Here is a 15,359-nt window from a genome sequence, read left to right on the forward strand (position 1 = left end):
AAATATTTATCAAAAATCTCTAAAGAGAAGGAATGAGAAAACAGGAGAAGAATTTGCCTAGTATGTGTTTATGGGCAGCTGGTGAATCATTAGCTCTCAAGTTGTGTTAATAGCAAGTGGATCCCAAAGGTCAGAATCAACTGCATCTAATCATGTTTTTGGAAATCAATTGACCCTCAAGTTAAAATAGGGCTAGAGCTGCATGTAGCAGGCGATGTGAAGAGCAGTAGGCCTGATTCTATCTCATTCCCCAGTATGACTTTCACAATTAAGCCTGTGGAAAGAGAAGTGGGTTATAGAGTGGTTGTGGATCAAAGAGTTGCTACATTCACAAGACATGATGAATACAATCAGAAATAATTATTGCTACTAGAATTTAATTTCTTCTAAGTAATTCTACTCAGAAATCATTACTTCAGGCAGGGAGTTTGCTATAAATTAGATGGCGTTATACATACACCTACTTTGGAAATTACTGCATTGCTCTGAACCATTGACATATATGAAAGTGACCTTCTTTGAAAATTGATGAGGTCAAATAAATTATTAGGGATTTCATCTGCCTATATGAGGGTTTATCATTGAGCAAGTATTTTTTAAAGGGCTATACAAAATGCTAAATAAAATATCCTTTGGAATATAAGCCCTCCATCCAACCCCCTACACTCAGCTTGTACCAAATGCTATCCCCAGCCCAGCCTAAAGATTTTCCAAATTTGTGTGAATATCAAAGAAAACAGAAAGAAATATTAGGTTTTACTAAGAAAATGCAGTGACTCTTACATAGAACAGAGCTCTCAAAATTAACATACCAGGTTAAAGCACGTGTTAACTCTTTATGATGCTAGACAGAAATATGTGACCAATTTTTCTTAATTCAAAGTATTCCCTGAAACAAACTTCTCTATGGGTATCCTGATTTTACTTTCAATTTTTTTTTCTGAGATTGAATAACTCATTTGCTTTCCTGGACCATCAAAAAAGGAGCTAGAATTTGAGGAGCTCAACTCTTATTGCCCATTTGCATCACCTGGAAAGGTTTTCAAACAACCAATGCCTTTACCCGCCTCCAGAGATCTTTGATTTAATTTGCCTGGAGTGGAACCCTGCTACTGGAGCTTTTTAAAAGTCCCAGTGGATTCTAATGCTCAGCTAGAGTTCAGAGCCACTGAACTAGATTATAACTGGAAATGTTGTTTTGAGTTAGTTCTTTGAAAGTGTGAATCATATGATTTACAAAAACAAGGGACAAATCAAATTAGATAAATCTGAAGTCTGTTTGTTTTTAAAGGAATTACAGAGCAAATTTTAAAAACTAATATCTACAAATAACATGTTTGAAAATAAGAGATAGAACTCTGGTAGTAAGAAAGACAAACCACTATCTTCAGGAAATGAAAGAAAACCAAGAATGGAATTCTGAAATCCAGACAAGATTCCTCCATAATTCTTTATTTGCAGTAGATATATAACCAGAGTGGGTTATTCCTCAGGCCATAGAATCACAAGAATAGAATTGTTTGGGAGCGCCTGATTATGGGTCTGCCTTAGCTCAGGTCATGATCCTAGAGTCCTGGGATCCAGCCCCGCTGAGCAGGGAGCCTGCTTCTGCCTCTCCCTCTCTCTCTGCATCCCCCTTGTGCTCTCTTTTTCTCTCTCAAATGAATAAATAAAATCTTTAAAAAAAAAAAAAAAAGAATAGAAATATTTTATAAAAATAGATCTTTTTCTTGGTTGGTGCTTTGTAGGTAAATAAAAACAGAGGGTTTGGGGACAATATACTGGTCAATATTGCAGTGTGACCACATATCATAAGGAGTTGTAAAAAGTTGTGCCAGTATTACTTACAAGAAAAATATAGCACAATGGAAGCATAAAATGGCCTTTGGCTTAATTTTTTACATATCTTCTAATACCAGCAGTAATTCACTATCTCTCACAAATATTAAACTTCAGACTTTAGGGTTTTTTAATGTTATTTCTCACATATTCCAAACCTGAGGTTGAAATGATTTTTTGTTAATCTTATCCAGTAGCTTAATTTTAAGTTCTGTCTCTAGAATTATGATAATTGGTGCAAAAAAATGCAGCTATGACATCCAAGCTATTCTTTTTTGCAACACACTCAAAAGTTCTTAATTCAGCACTTATTATCTGAACTGGAAGGCTTTGTTATTTAAATAACCAATTGATTTTCTATTATTGTGTAGAAACACTCTTATTATTGTAGAAATAGCGTATGTGAGTTTGAGCCAAAATTATTATGTTTGAAAGAGAACATCTGATTGTTATTTCTTTTTACATTCATCTGAATTGTGTAAAATTTGGGGGCGCCTGACTGCTTTAGTGGGTAGAGTATAGGACTCGATCTCAGGGTTGTGAGTTCGAGCCCCCTGTTGGGTATAGAGATTACTTTAAAAATAAATAAAAGAGCTCAGATGACAGAAGGAATGTTTAAAACTTAGAGAGAAAATTAGCCTCTGTAGGTTACTAAAGCCAAGAAACTAATTAATCAGTGACAAGATATGCAGAGCAAGGTGTTAAGTCAATGGCTGAATAGGAAAATTACGAAAACACTCACTGAAATGTGTTAAATTTATTTAGTCATTCTATTTTTGGACATGATTGTCCAATTTTCTTTCTTTTTTTTTTTTTTTTTACTATTACACAGTTTGCCACCATCACACTGGAAGGCCTAGCACATTTGATAGAGAATTAATGTCTTTAATATATAAAGGGAGTTTACAATTCAATAAGAAAAATATTACCATACCAGTAGATAAATGCATGATATATTGCATAAGCAAAATAGACGAAAATAATAGAAAAATACAGAATTTTTAAAAATGCAAATAAATATGAAAAACAATTTCCCCTTTTAAATTGTCAATATTTTAAAATATGATTTTAAAAGGAAGAAAGATTTAGGGTGCCTGAGTGGCTCAGTCCCTTAAGTATCTGCCTTTGGCTCAGGTCATGATCCCAGGGTCCAAGGATCCACCATAGTATTGGGGGGTCCCCACTCAGTCCCCACTGAAGCAGAAGAGTCTGCTTCTCTCTCTTCTTCTGACCATCCCCTGCTTGTGCTCTCTTGTTCATGCTCTCTCTCTCTTTCAAATAAATAAATAAAATCTTTAAAAAAAAAAGGAAGAAAGATTTAAATAGTACAACTAGAGATTTGGATAGAGAGCTGGACAGAGTATGGTAGAGTTCTTAAGAGCATAGGCTCTAGGCAGTCAGATATGGATTCAGTTCCAGATGGAGCAGACTTCCCAGCTATTTCACTTTAGGCAGTATACTGACTTCCCTTAGACTCAGTTTCCTCATCTGTAAAATGGGAATAATAGTACTTAACTTTATTTTGTGAATATGAGTAAAATAAAGCATATAAAATGCATAAAACTTCTTAACATATAGTAAGCTCTCAATAAATTGACAATTATGATAATTCTCAACACTGGCAAGAGTACATGGGGACAGCTGTAAAAACACTCCTAGTGTGAACTGCTATATTTTTTTAGGAATTCAATTCAGCTATATGTATTAAAATTTTTCCATATGTCCTTATTCATTGAACCAATAATCCTATTTAAAAATAATCAAAGATGTGCTCAGGGATATAAATCCATACCAATTCATAACACACTTTTATAATTTAGTGACTAATGTTATAGCAGAGAGCCACATGGTCTCATATAATAAAGGTTTTAAAATTTGTAGCAATAGGAACATTAGTTTATGAAAAGTGGATATATGCTCTAAATTGTAGAAAAGATGCTTTGGAAAATGTTACATCCTATTTGGAATTTTATCATTCCTACTTCTCTTTTGTATTATGCTTGTTTTTCCTAAACTTGGAGGCTGCAAAATTGACCACGCCTTTTTGCAAGGGTATCTGAAATTAAAGCATGAGCTCTCTTGCTCCCTTCTGAAAGATAAGCTCTTTAAAAATAACTTTTTTTTCCTCACATTTGCCACTTTGAGAGGATGTAGAAGAAGAAAACATTGTTCAATTATGCTTGCTCTTGATTAACAGAAAATTAAAAATTCCTGTATAGATTTTTTCTTTGCCTCTTTGGTATAGCATTTATAAAAACATGAAAAAGTTTTTAAATTTATTTTTTGTCAGCTCCAGTGTGAAAGTGGCTACACATTTGTATGAAAATCAGAGGCTATGCTTCAGCTGGTATGGTTTTGCCTAAATGCCACCTGATGTAAGCAGAATTTACCAGGAGATTGGGGAACTAAGCAGACATTCTCCAGTGAGCTGAAACTGGGCCACCAGGAGATAGATACTGGGGTCTGACTCACAAGACCCACCATAAGTATTATGGGACACCCTTTGACTTTGAAGAGAACTCAACAGGGTTTCGCATATGAATACAAGGTGGAAATCGCACATGGGGTAGAAAGAGCTGGTTTGTGATCAAGTTGCTACCCACATGAGGACCTTTAGAGCCACCTTCCACATTGAGAGGCAAGAATTAACTTACTCAACCATCAGGGCTTCTGAACAACACAAAGTGAGACAGTGAGTTTTATTTTTTTTAAAAAAAGAAGATAAAAAGCATGATCTTATTAATATTTTTCTCAAAATAAGATTTATTTCTACAATCTAATAGCACATGGAAATGGATAACTATATCTCTAATTGTATCTTACATTTACCTCTTTGGAATCAAGAGTCTCATGTTCAGGGATAGCCACCATTGGATGACTCAGCTTCATAGAAAAGATGTCCAGGACATGATCAGGGGTAGAAGTGAGGAAAATAAATGTTTAGATTTTATTTCAATAAATAAACAATGGCATACGTATATTATTGCTGATCATAATAGATTCTTCCAAGTATAAATATTTGATTTGAACTGACTTGTTATTAAAAACAAGGGAAGCTATTCTTGACACAGAAAAAAAATTGGCAGTGGTGAATACTTTGAGCATAAGACCACATCTTATTTATCTTTGTGTCCCACATAAACTCTAACAGTGTTTGGCATATAGTATAGACAGTTATTGTTAATTGAATGAATGAACTGTTAAAACACACTGACAGATTTCAGAGAGAGGAGACAAAGCTATATTTAAGTCTCAAACCTCATAATAGGCCTCAAACTGAAAAGCTCCAAAGCAAAAGAAACAAATCTTGCTCAGGCCCACAGTAAATACAGATGCTCCTATAGATGGTAAATGCTTACTTGGAAAAGCATTGTGCATTATTGCAAACGTTCATAATCTTGATGTACAAGGACTTCATAAACATTGTAATCTTATAGGATATGTTGTTATAATGTAACTTACCACACAGGGACATTTTCACAGAAGAGAGATTTTTTGCTTCTCTCAGAATTTGATTATCACATGGGTCATCTGAGCATTATACATACACTTAAACTTATTAAGATAGAAGAAATATATAGATAATGCAAGAAAAAGAGAGAGGCAGCATAAGGGACCCAAGTACATGAAGAGCAAGGTAGAGCTATCATTTGTAATAAATCTGTTTGTCCCCAACCCACCCTTCACCATCTCTCCTTGTCTCTCTGTCATTGTTCTGGGCAAATCAGAAGTATGAAAATAAATGCCCAGCTTTCACTCTCAGGAGGGTCCTGATTCGATAAGTAAATCAGTAGAAGAGCACCTACTTCCTAATCCTCCAGTAAAATTCAGCAATCGGGCCTTGGCCCCAGGACCATGCCAGCACTGGCTGCTGGGAAGACCATGGAGGTCCTGCTTCACATTTCTTCAGGCTTCCCTCCCTCTGTGCCAGCAGATTTTCAAGAATGAAGCCTGCTTTTATCTAAAGTTATAGCTTCACTAAATCCCAAACATTACACTCTGTTCCCAATTATGAAATCCTCTGGGTATCATAACATCAGGACTTGTAGCTGCCTGAGACCATTGCTTTAAATAGAAGCATGATCTGGCTCCAGAGCCAGCTAGAGATCTAAATAGCATTCCAGAAATCAGCTGCAAGTTCTTACTTTTTCTTGTTCATCAGGGTCTCCTGAGATCCCAAGCATGGCCCAGGACTGGACCCTATGTACTATTTCAAACCTTAGACCCAGGTAATTGTCCAGGAGGCAGCAAACTCTTTAGCATAAATAGGCTAAGTAGTAGGGTAATTATATAAATCATCAGAATTTGCACAATGTCAAATTATCATTCTCCTAGTCTCCTAAAATAGAATAGGATAAATATCGTAAAATTTTAAAATGTTGGAACCCTTCCAATAAAATGTTCAGCTAAGATTGGAAAAGTAATTGAGCAATTATGTAATACCTATTTTTACAACCCTCCTTCTTTCAAATATAGGTAATCTTTCATTTAAATCCACTTCATTTTAATCTTGAATTTCAAAAATTGTGTGTTATTTACCCTAATCCACAAAAGAGAACAGAAAATGACTAATCCTAATTAATTGGTAACCCCCAAATCATTTACATTTGGCTTTGGAATGCTTTCTTCTCTTTATAATTTTTTTCATAGTAGGTTTGCCTTTGTATTATCCTCAAACTTACTAAAAATGTAAAATAAAATGTGATCTTAATACCTTTGAAAGTTAATAGATTTATCCATAATAATTATATCCTCATGCGACAAATTCATCACATGCATTTGTTTAGTTTTCACAACAATCTGGTGAAGTGAGCACTAGTATTACCCTGTTTCACAAATGAGGAAACCAAAGCACAGAAAGGCAGAATGACTTATTTCAAGTCCAGGACTAGAGGCAGAGCCATGATTAGAATCTAGGATGAAAGTTCCAGGCACTGTGCTTCCAAAGCAAGGGTGAAGTAGTAATATGTCAAGAAATTACTCAGGAGACAGGATGGGGTGCAGGAGAAGGGAATGGTGTGTGCCATTTCACAAAAGAAATAGCCACATATTAAAGGCATGAGTGGCCCCATTTAGAGGTCGGAAGTATCATGAGTGCCTGGTGTAGCTATGAAAGGCCACACTGGAGACGTTTACAATGAAGCTTTTGTGTCAGATGAGGAGTCTGGCTTCACTCTCCAGGCATTGAAACCACCAAAGTACTTTAAGCAAGAAAAGGGGAATGTGTGATGAGATTTTCATTTCCAAAAAAAAGTCTATTTGTCTGATTTGCAAAATATGGAAGGTGGAGTTGGGGGAGCTTGGAAGATTTAAGTAATTTGAGAGAAAGAATAAAGAAGATTGGGACACCTGGGTGGCTCAGTGGTTGAGTGGTTGAGCTCAGCTCAGGGTGTGATCCCAGAATCCCAGGATAGAATCCCACATTGGGCACCTGCTTCTCCCTCTGCCTGTGTCTCTGCCTCTCTCTCTGTATCTCTCATGAATTAATAGATAAAATCTTTAAAAAATAAAATAAAAAGAAGGTTTAGATTAAAGCATTGCCTTAGAGTATGGAATTGACTCAAGATTTTCCTGGTGGACACTAGAGGCCCTACTCTCTAGGATGAGCGAAGCAGCATCAGGTAGACATTTCAATATGTTACTGATTAAGGAAGACACACTGAAGCACTGGAATAAATAATGCTGATATCTCTCCTGAATGGGGAGATTTTATAGTGCATGAGGGTTAGAAATGCTTGTTGGGGGATGAGGACAATAAAACATGGTATGAAAATCTTCTCACAACCAGAATGAAGACAATGAAACTAAAACATTAAAATAAATTCTATAGGGGTGCCTGGCTGGCTCAGTGAGTAGAGCAAGCAACTCTTGATCTCAGGGTCGTGAGTTCAAGCCCTATGTTGGGCATAGAGCCTACTTTTAAAAATAAGATAAAATAAGTAAATTCTAATTAGGGGAGTGGCATGCTATCCAGAGAGTAGGTGTATACTGAAGGACAGAGTTATCCAAGCCTGTTTATTCGGTAGTAAGTGTTCTTGAAAGGGAATAACTATTATTCCTCAAAAACAAAACAAAACAAAACAAAAAAACATGGAAAGTTACTAATTTTATCATCAGAACATCATTCAGCATAGGAGAATCAGCAAAATAGAAAGCTCAGGTGAAATGAAACAAAACATACTTTTCCCTGAATGAAAACTCATGTCCCAGATATTGTATAACAGATTAATTGGACCTTCGTTCACTCACTACTGTTGGATAATCAACAAGTGATAATTTGAATAAAATGTTCAGTTGATTTTTATTATGCTCTTGATCACAGCTGCCACCAAACTAATATAAAGCCTTGTGAAGTGCTTGTTACCAGTATGGGGCTTTCTCATAAATATCTCTGCTTCTCCCAAGGTAACTCAAACTTCTTTAACAAAGACATATAAATGCCCTCAAACCAGCTGGGAAAATGAGAACCCCGATGACTAGAAAATAAGAAAATATGCAAAATGGTTAAATCATTTCAGTAAGTCTTGACTCTACATAAGAAATGGAACTCAAAGCTCTAGCTTTGGTGAAGGAGCTCTCCCTCTTCCGTGAAGATGAAGCACACTTTCTTGTCTGCCAGAAATTATGAAGCTGAGGAAGTGTTGCAAGAAACGTTAACATTTTAAAATTGACAAGAGTGCTACAAATGCCTTCAGAATTCAGCCCTTTGGAGGGTGTGTAGGTGGCTCAGTTGTTTAAGCATCAGCCTTAGCTTAGGTCATAATCCTAGGGTTCTGGGATCAAGCCCCACTTGGGGCTCCCCTGCTCAGTGGGGAGTCTACTTCTGCCTCTGCTCCTTGCACTATCGCCCCCCCCCCAGCTCATGTTCTCTCTCTTTCAAATAAATAAATAAGATCTTTTTTTTTTTTTTTAATAATTCAGTCCTTTGGGATTGCTTTTTGCTGAACCACATCTTCTCGTAAATCTTCACTCCATTTGTCTTTGGTAAACTATACCTTCTACATCTGTTTCTCCATCTAGGCTTGTGAGTCATTCAAACTACAGTACAACCTTCCTAAGAACATCTCTCAAAAATAAACGTGACAAACTGTTGTAGCACTACTGACATAAAATCATGTATTTCATAAGTGTAACATTGCCATTAGGAGAGTATAAGCCTTTGGAAGTTGGGCAGCCCTGGTGGCTCAGCAGTTTAGTGCCACCTTCAGCCCAGGGTGTGATCCTGGAGACCCTGGATCAAGTCCCACTTTGGGGTCCCTGCATGGAGCCTGCTTCTCCTTCTGCCTGTGTCTCTGCATCTTTCATGAATAAATAAATGAAATCTTAAAAAAAAAAAAAAGCCTTTGGAAGTCAAGTGGATTATATTTTATTCATTTTTTAGGCCTTCAGCACCTGGCATGGAACTCATTCAGCATAAAATACAACTAAATGATTACTGGGTAAATAAATGAATGAAAGAAAGAGTGAATGAGATGGCTAGAGAAAAGATTTTTTGACTTGCAAAATTAAAGTATTCTGAATTAGTGAAAAATTAGGATGTGTCATTGCATACCTAAAAATCTCCTCATTTATATGAAATTTTGCAAATGAGGGACTTTGGAACTAGAACTATTGCATACATGTGTTCTCTTTGACCCTTGCAATTCTTTTGCTGAAAAGGTATTGAATTGAGCTATCAGTGTTTGAGACTAATAACGCTCCATGCAGGTTTGTGTTCCTGGTTTCTCTTGAACTACTTAAATATCTTGCAAAACCTGGCCTGCCAACATCTAGATTTGTAGAGCATCCTGACTGTATTAGATAGAGCTGAAGGTCTTCACGTCAACACTGCTAAGAGGAGACCAAAAGTCAGAAGTCACCTGTTACCATGCTTATCCTTATATAACTGGCTCACTTCACTTGTTATGGGGATCTGCCTGGCCAAAGAAAGAATTTTAGTTTTAATCTCTCATTTACAACATATCTCAGTGCACAGGAAACACCTACAGAGTCATTATTTTTATATTCTGACACCGTTGGTCTAGAGAGGGGCCTAAGACCTGCATTTATAAGTGGCTTTCAGCTGATGCCAATGCTACCACAGGTTGAGTAGTGAGGCCACAGCCACATTTTTTTACAGATTGATGGAATTGATGATTTTCAAATATTTATCTACTCATGACTGAAATTAAGTACATTCAAAATGTCCTAATTAACCAAGTTGTATTGCAGTCATATAATTATATAACTTACCACAGTCTTTTTTTTTTTTTTTACCACAGTCTTTTTAATTAAGAACCTGCTAGTGTGCCAGACATGTTGCTAGATTTTAGGGATATAAAGGTGAACAAGAAGACATTGCCCCTGCCCTTGGAGAGCACAGAGTAGTGGGTGAGACAGATATTTATTACTTCATCAGGAATATATAGAAACAAACACAAAACAATGTTTTTAGGAAGTAAAGATCAGAGGTCTGTGAGGATTCAAAACATAAATCTGACCTGGTCTAGGAAGAAATCTCTTTCCAAGAGACTGAATCTAAAGGATCAGTGTCCTAGTAAGGAGAAGGGGTAGGGGAGTGAATATGGGGTTAATAGCTGAAAAGAAATTACTCACAGGCTGATGGGAAGATATGGAGAAAATTCAGAGTGCATGGGCACAGAGAGTCTGAAGAACATCAGGAATGAGGCTGAGCAGGGATTTTGCATGCCCCGACTCCACTTATGATGTAAAAGAGGAAGCCCTTCCAAATGCTTAAATGAATGAAGACTATTCAATACTGGTTTGTCTCATTTCCTGTAAAGACTTCAAACTGCTGGAGGCTAGGGCTCATCACACTCTAACACTTGTGCACCAAACACTAGCTGATCAACTTCATTGCTCAAGAGTCTATGCCTTGCACAAAACATGGCAGTGCTCCAAGTTTTCCCTTACTGAGGGCAGTTGTGCTATGAGGAAAAACCTGCTCTCAGTGGCAGGCTAAAACATGGCACTCCTACCCATGTGCCATAAAGAGTTCATCTGCATTAGCTTAAAATATTTTTTTAAATTGTAGAACATCAGTAGTTTAAATATCTATTATTAGAATTTAAGGTGCAGAATCTATTTTTGGTGATGCCCAAAAGTTTTAAAAATTTGCCCATGCCAGGAGTGGAGCGCCTGGGTGACTCAGTCACCTGAGCATCTAACTCTTGGCTTCGGCTCAGGTCCTGCTCTCCAGGGTCTTGGGATCAAGCCCTGCCTTGGGCTACACACTCAGCATGGAGTCTGCATTGAAATTCTTTCTTCCTCCCTCTTCTTTACCCTCTCCTCCTCCTCTGCTCATGCTGGCATTCTCTCTCTCTCTCTCTCTCTCTCTCTCTCTCTGAAATAGAGAGATAGATGATAGATAGATAGATGATAGGTAGAATCTTAAAATAAAATTAAAATAAAATAAAATAAAATAAAATAAAATAAAATAAAATAAAATCTTAAAAGAATTTGCCCATGCCAGGGATGCCTGGCTGGCTCATTCAATAGAGTGTAGTAACTTTTGATCTGGGGGTTATAAGTTCAAGCTCTGAGTGTAGATATTAATTAAAGTCTTTTTGTTTGCTTATTTTCTATACCATTAACTCCCCGTGTGTGGACTTAGGGAACATCACTTTGTCTCTGGGCTTTGGTTTCCTCATATTAAAATCTGGGGCCTAACTAGATGAGTTCTAGTACCTCCTCTACTTGGATAACTTGGTAGGTCTGTGTAAGCACAACTCTGGTAACAAAAAAAAGCTCTTTGTTTTTAGAATCTTTGTTTTAGAGCCACAGTTGAGATAGAAGTTGTTGCCTCTAGCAATGATAAAAATGAACTATCCATAGAATCTTACCTGAAATCCTTAATATCACTTCTTAGCTGTGACACTTGCTTCTTGTATGAACTTCTATAAATACTATTAAGTTTCACAATATCCCTTTGTGTATCCCCTCAGTATTATATACTCAGTTGGAATTTGGCACATGTTCATTGTTTTATAAACCCAGAGAAAACTTGCTATTAAGTGCTGATCATTAATATCCTTATATTGGAGTCTAAGTACCAGTAAGTCTGATACCACTGTAATACCAGTAAGAAAACAGAAATTTTCTGCTCTGATCTTTGTAATGAGTCTTTCAAGATCTGGCTGAAAATTTCCAAAGTATACTGTTTTTTTCTTGGTCTTTTCTCTTTCATCCCAGGAGGCATGGATTTGGGACAGTTAGAATTCCTTCCTTTAAAGACCACTTTCTAAAGAGCAGCTTAATGGATTTTTTTTTCTCATCTACTCTGGGTTCAGCCTGTTTCAAAAACAAGTACCACATTCTTGTGTTTATCCACATTTTTCATCTAGAGTTGCTTCTTTCTCAACTAGAAAACCACTTCTCTGAGGGGATTAACTACACCATTCACTTTTTTGCATTGCACAGCTCCCAGGTTGTAATGAAAATGGAACAAGGTCTATATTCCAATACAATTTTTGGACTCAAGTTCCAGAAAGTGAAATTGGAATTGACAAGGAAGCATATTTGTTCTATGTCCTTCCTCTATCCTTCAAGTGCACAATTAGTTGCCTGGTACCACAGGCAAAAAACATCGCTTTCAATTTTGGTCAATATCGTACTAACACTAATACAATCATAAACTAAATGTCTCTTTCTCCACAAGAGATAATGTTGGTGGAATATTTTTCTCCCTCTCCCCCTGTTCTTTCTTTTCTATAGAATATAAAGGCTATTAGCTATTTTATCCCAATGGGACATACAATAGAAAATAAACAGCTCGGTATTAAAACAGCCTCTTAAACACTTTTTTCAATTCCTGCCCTGATTTAGTCTCATCCCAGCTGTTCCTAATTTGCAGCCAGTTATCCCAACTTGCAAAAAACCTATCCCAGAACCCAGGAGCATGTCAACAGATGTCAAGTGATGTATTACAAAATTTGGAAAAGTGTTTTTTAAAAAGAGGAACAGGCACAACTGTGATGGGGCCAATCTGTGCTGCTCCTGATCTCCAGAGACCCCCTACCAGACCCCAGTCTTCTCTCCCCTAACACTACACTGGAGCCCCATCTTTGAGAATGTAAGTGGGAGGGTTGAAGGGGGACAGGGTGTGTGAATGATTAGGAGGCAGATAAGTTGAGGACTGTCTGACTATAAGACTCAGGAAAGTAAGAATCCCTGTCAGAATCTCTCAGAAATGGCTGGAATCTAAGACCAAGCTGCAGTAGGCACTGAAGGAGCAAAGACCTGGAGCAAGATGGTGGGTAGAAAGCGGATGTGCTGACAGTTTCAAGGTGTTAGACATGATGAGAGTGGTAGGAAGAGCTCACATCATTCACAAAATGTATGAAACAATATATGGAAAGATGGAGGAATGGGGTCCAACTACAAGGAGGTGGGGCAGACAGGCTACATACAGGACTAGCCCTCCACTTACAAAAACCTCATCTCTAGTGAATTTATCTTCCTTTACTCCTTACTAAAGTTCCCCACAGAACCACATCCTAACAACCATGGTTGGTTTTTTTGTTTTTAAGATTTTATTTATTTATTTAAAGGGTGAGGGAAGAACATAGAGGGAGAGGGAGAAGCAAACTCCCTGCTGAGCACAGAGTCCAATGTGGGGCTTGACTCTAGGATCCCAAAATCATGACCTGAGTTGAAGGCAGATGCTTAACTGACTGAGCCACCCAGGTGCCCCAGCTATGGTAATTTTATGTAAACTTCAAACTATAATAGGTATAGTATTTACTAGATATAGAAGCCTGAAGAAAACCCCTATGCTATGTTATATTTGTTATGTTATGTTTTGTTAGTAGGTTTCAGTCATTCCAAAGACTGAGATTTCTTTTTAAATTAGTATAAAAATGCTTATAATACTACCAAATTTGTCTAGGACTTCTATCACCTAGAACTTGATAAACTGTTAAAATGTCATTGAAACATTGAAGTGTAAAATATATTCTCAGGCCTACAAGGCTTCAAAATATTTACCAAATACAGACTGCCTTAAGAAACCTTCTTGGTTCAGGACTCAAATAAGGAGAGAAATAAATGCAAGAAGATACAGCAAGAAATACAGGAAGGTAGGATACTAAAACACTTTTGAGTAAGTATGGTATCACAGTGAAAAAAAGCAAAAAGCCAAGAGAGATCACAGAAAAGAAAGAAAGGAATTATAACCATAAAATGCCAGAAATGAAAATCTAGAATGGAATACATCAATGTGATGAGAGGTCATGGAGGAGCCAAATGGACTTGTCTTACTTGAAAATTTAGATACTGATAGGGGTGTATGAACATGAATGTGGATCCCAAGTTAAGGGCAATCATAACTACCGAATAGGATAAATCACTTTTAAACTAATGAACTAAGACCATATTTCTTGTATGGAAAACTAGAAAGAAAATATGAGAAATTAGAGTAATGGAAAATGTAAAATAACTTGACAATATCAAGGTCATATAATGAGATAATCTCATACATTAAGAGAAGTCTCTTAGGTACCAATACAAATCAAGATCAGAGAATAGATAGTCAACAAAAGATACATATACAAGAAGACATAAAAATTGAAAATAGAAAGAGGGAAAGATTTATCTATACAATATAAGCCAATATGAAACTGGAATAGCAATGTTATTATCTTTAAAAATGGGCCTTAATAAAAAAAATTATAAGGGACAAGAAAAGACATTAAATACTCGTAAAAAAAAGTCAAGAAGATATGACCATAAACATATTATCTTTTTTTAAAGATTTATTATTTTTTTGAGAGAGGGGTGAGGAACAGAGGGAGATGGAGAGAGAGAATCTGAAGGAGATTCCCCACTGAGCTTCCGACATGGGGCTCAATCCCACAACCCCAAGATCATGACCTGAGCTAAAATCAAAAGCCAGATGCTTAACCAAATGAACCATCCAGGTGCCCCAAACGTATATTCTTAATAATACAAAGTATTGAGAATTAGTGATTGACCTCTAATTCTTTGAGACTAAAGTAGAGACCTTATACTTCATCTTAATACCTCAGTAGAACTAAGATATCGTTTCAGTGTCCAGTGGAAACTAAATAAAAATTTTTAAACAACCTGAGGAAGGATCCAACCCCACAATCATGTCTTCCACAAAATATTTCTATTTGGTTCACACAACATATGGAGCATATGGCTTATTAAGGGTAAATGGGTATTACTATTTCATGGCTGTAAATGAAATGTCTGAGTTGTATCAAATCAGTCACACATGGGTGAACTTCAACAAATCTAAAAATCTGGAAAAATGTTATGCTCATATTTTAGTGATAGGAGTAAAACAGTGGTTATATTAAGCAAGATGAAGCCACATATGAACATTATGCCCTGATGTTTCAAAATAAGAGACTCCTTCACTATGTAAATACCACATGGTATATATGGTTTTTGTTACACAGAATAAGTAAAAGGATAGCAAAAAAAAAAAAAAAAAAAAAAAAGCAATGAGACAAACAAGTAGGTTGTACCATATAAAATTGAAAATTGATAAAGTT

At 36.5% G+C, this 15,359-nt stretch overlaps 1 protein-coding gene across 18 annotated transcripts in view; it reads right to left on the bottom strand.

Moving 5' to 3' along the window:
• Nucleotides 1-15,359, bottom strand: part of MLIP (muscular LMNA interacting protein) — a 256,011-nt gene that overhangs the window by 5,238 nt on the left and 235,414 nt on the right. For 17 of the 18 annotated variants that reach the window (XM_077903611.1, XM_077903598.1, XM_077903604.1 and 14 more), the window contains one exon: nucleotides 4,669-4,722. The exons of the other annotated variant lie outside the window; for it this stretch is intronic. In XM_077903611.1, coding sequence (XP_077759737.1) covers nucleotides 4,669-4,722 — 54 coding nt within the window. The remainder of the gene's footprint in view (nucleotides 1-4,668; nucleotides 4,723-15,359) is intronic. 18 annotated transcript variants of the gene reach the window in all.

This window comes from Canis aureus, chromosome 7 (assembly GCF_053574225.1).
Source record: "Canis aureus isolate CA01 chromosome 7, VMU_Caureus_v.1.0, whole genome shotgun sequence".
NCBI lineage: Eukaryota > Metazoa > Chordata > Mammalia > Carnivora > Canidae > Canis > Canis aureus.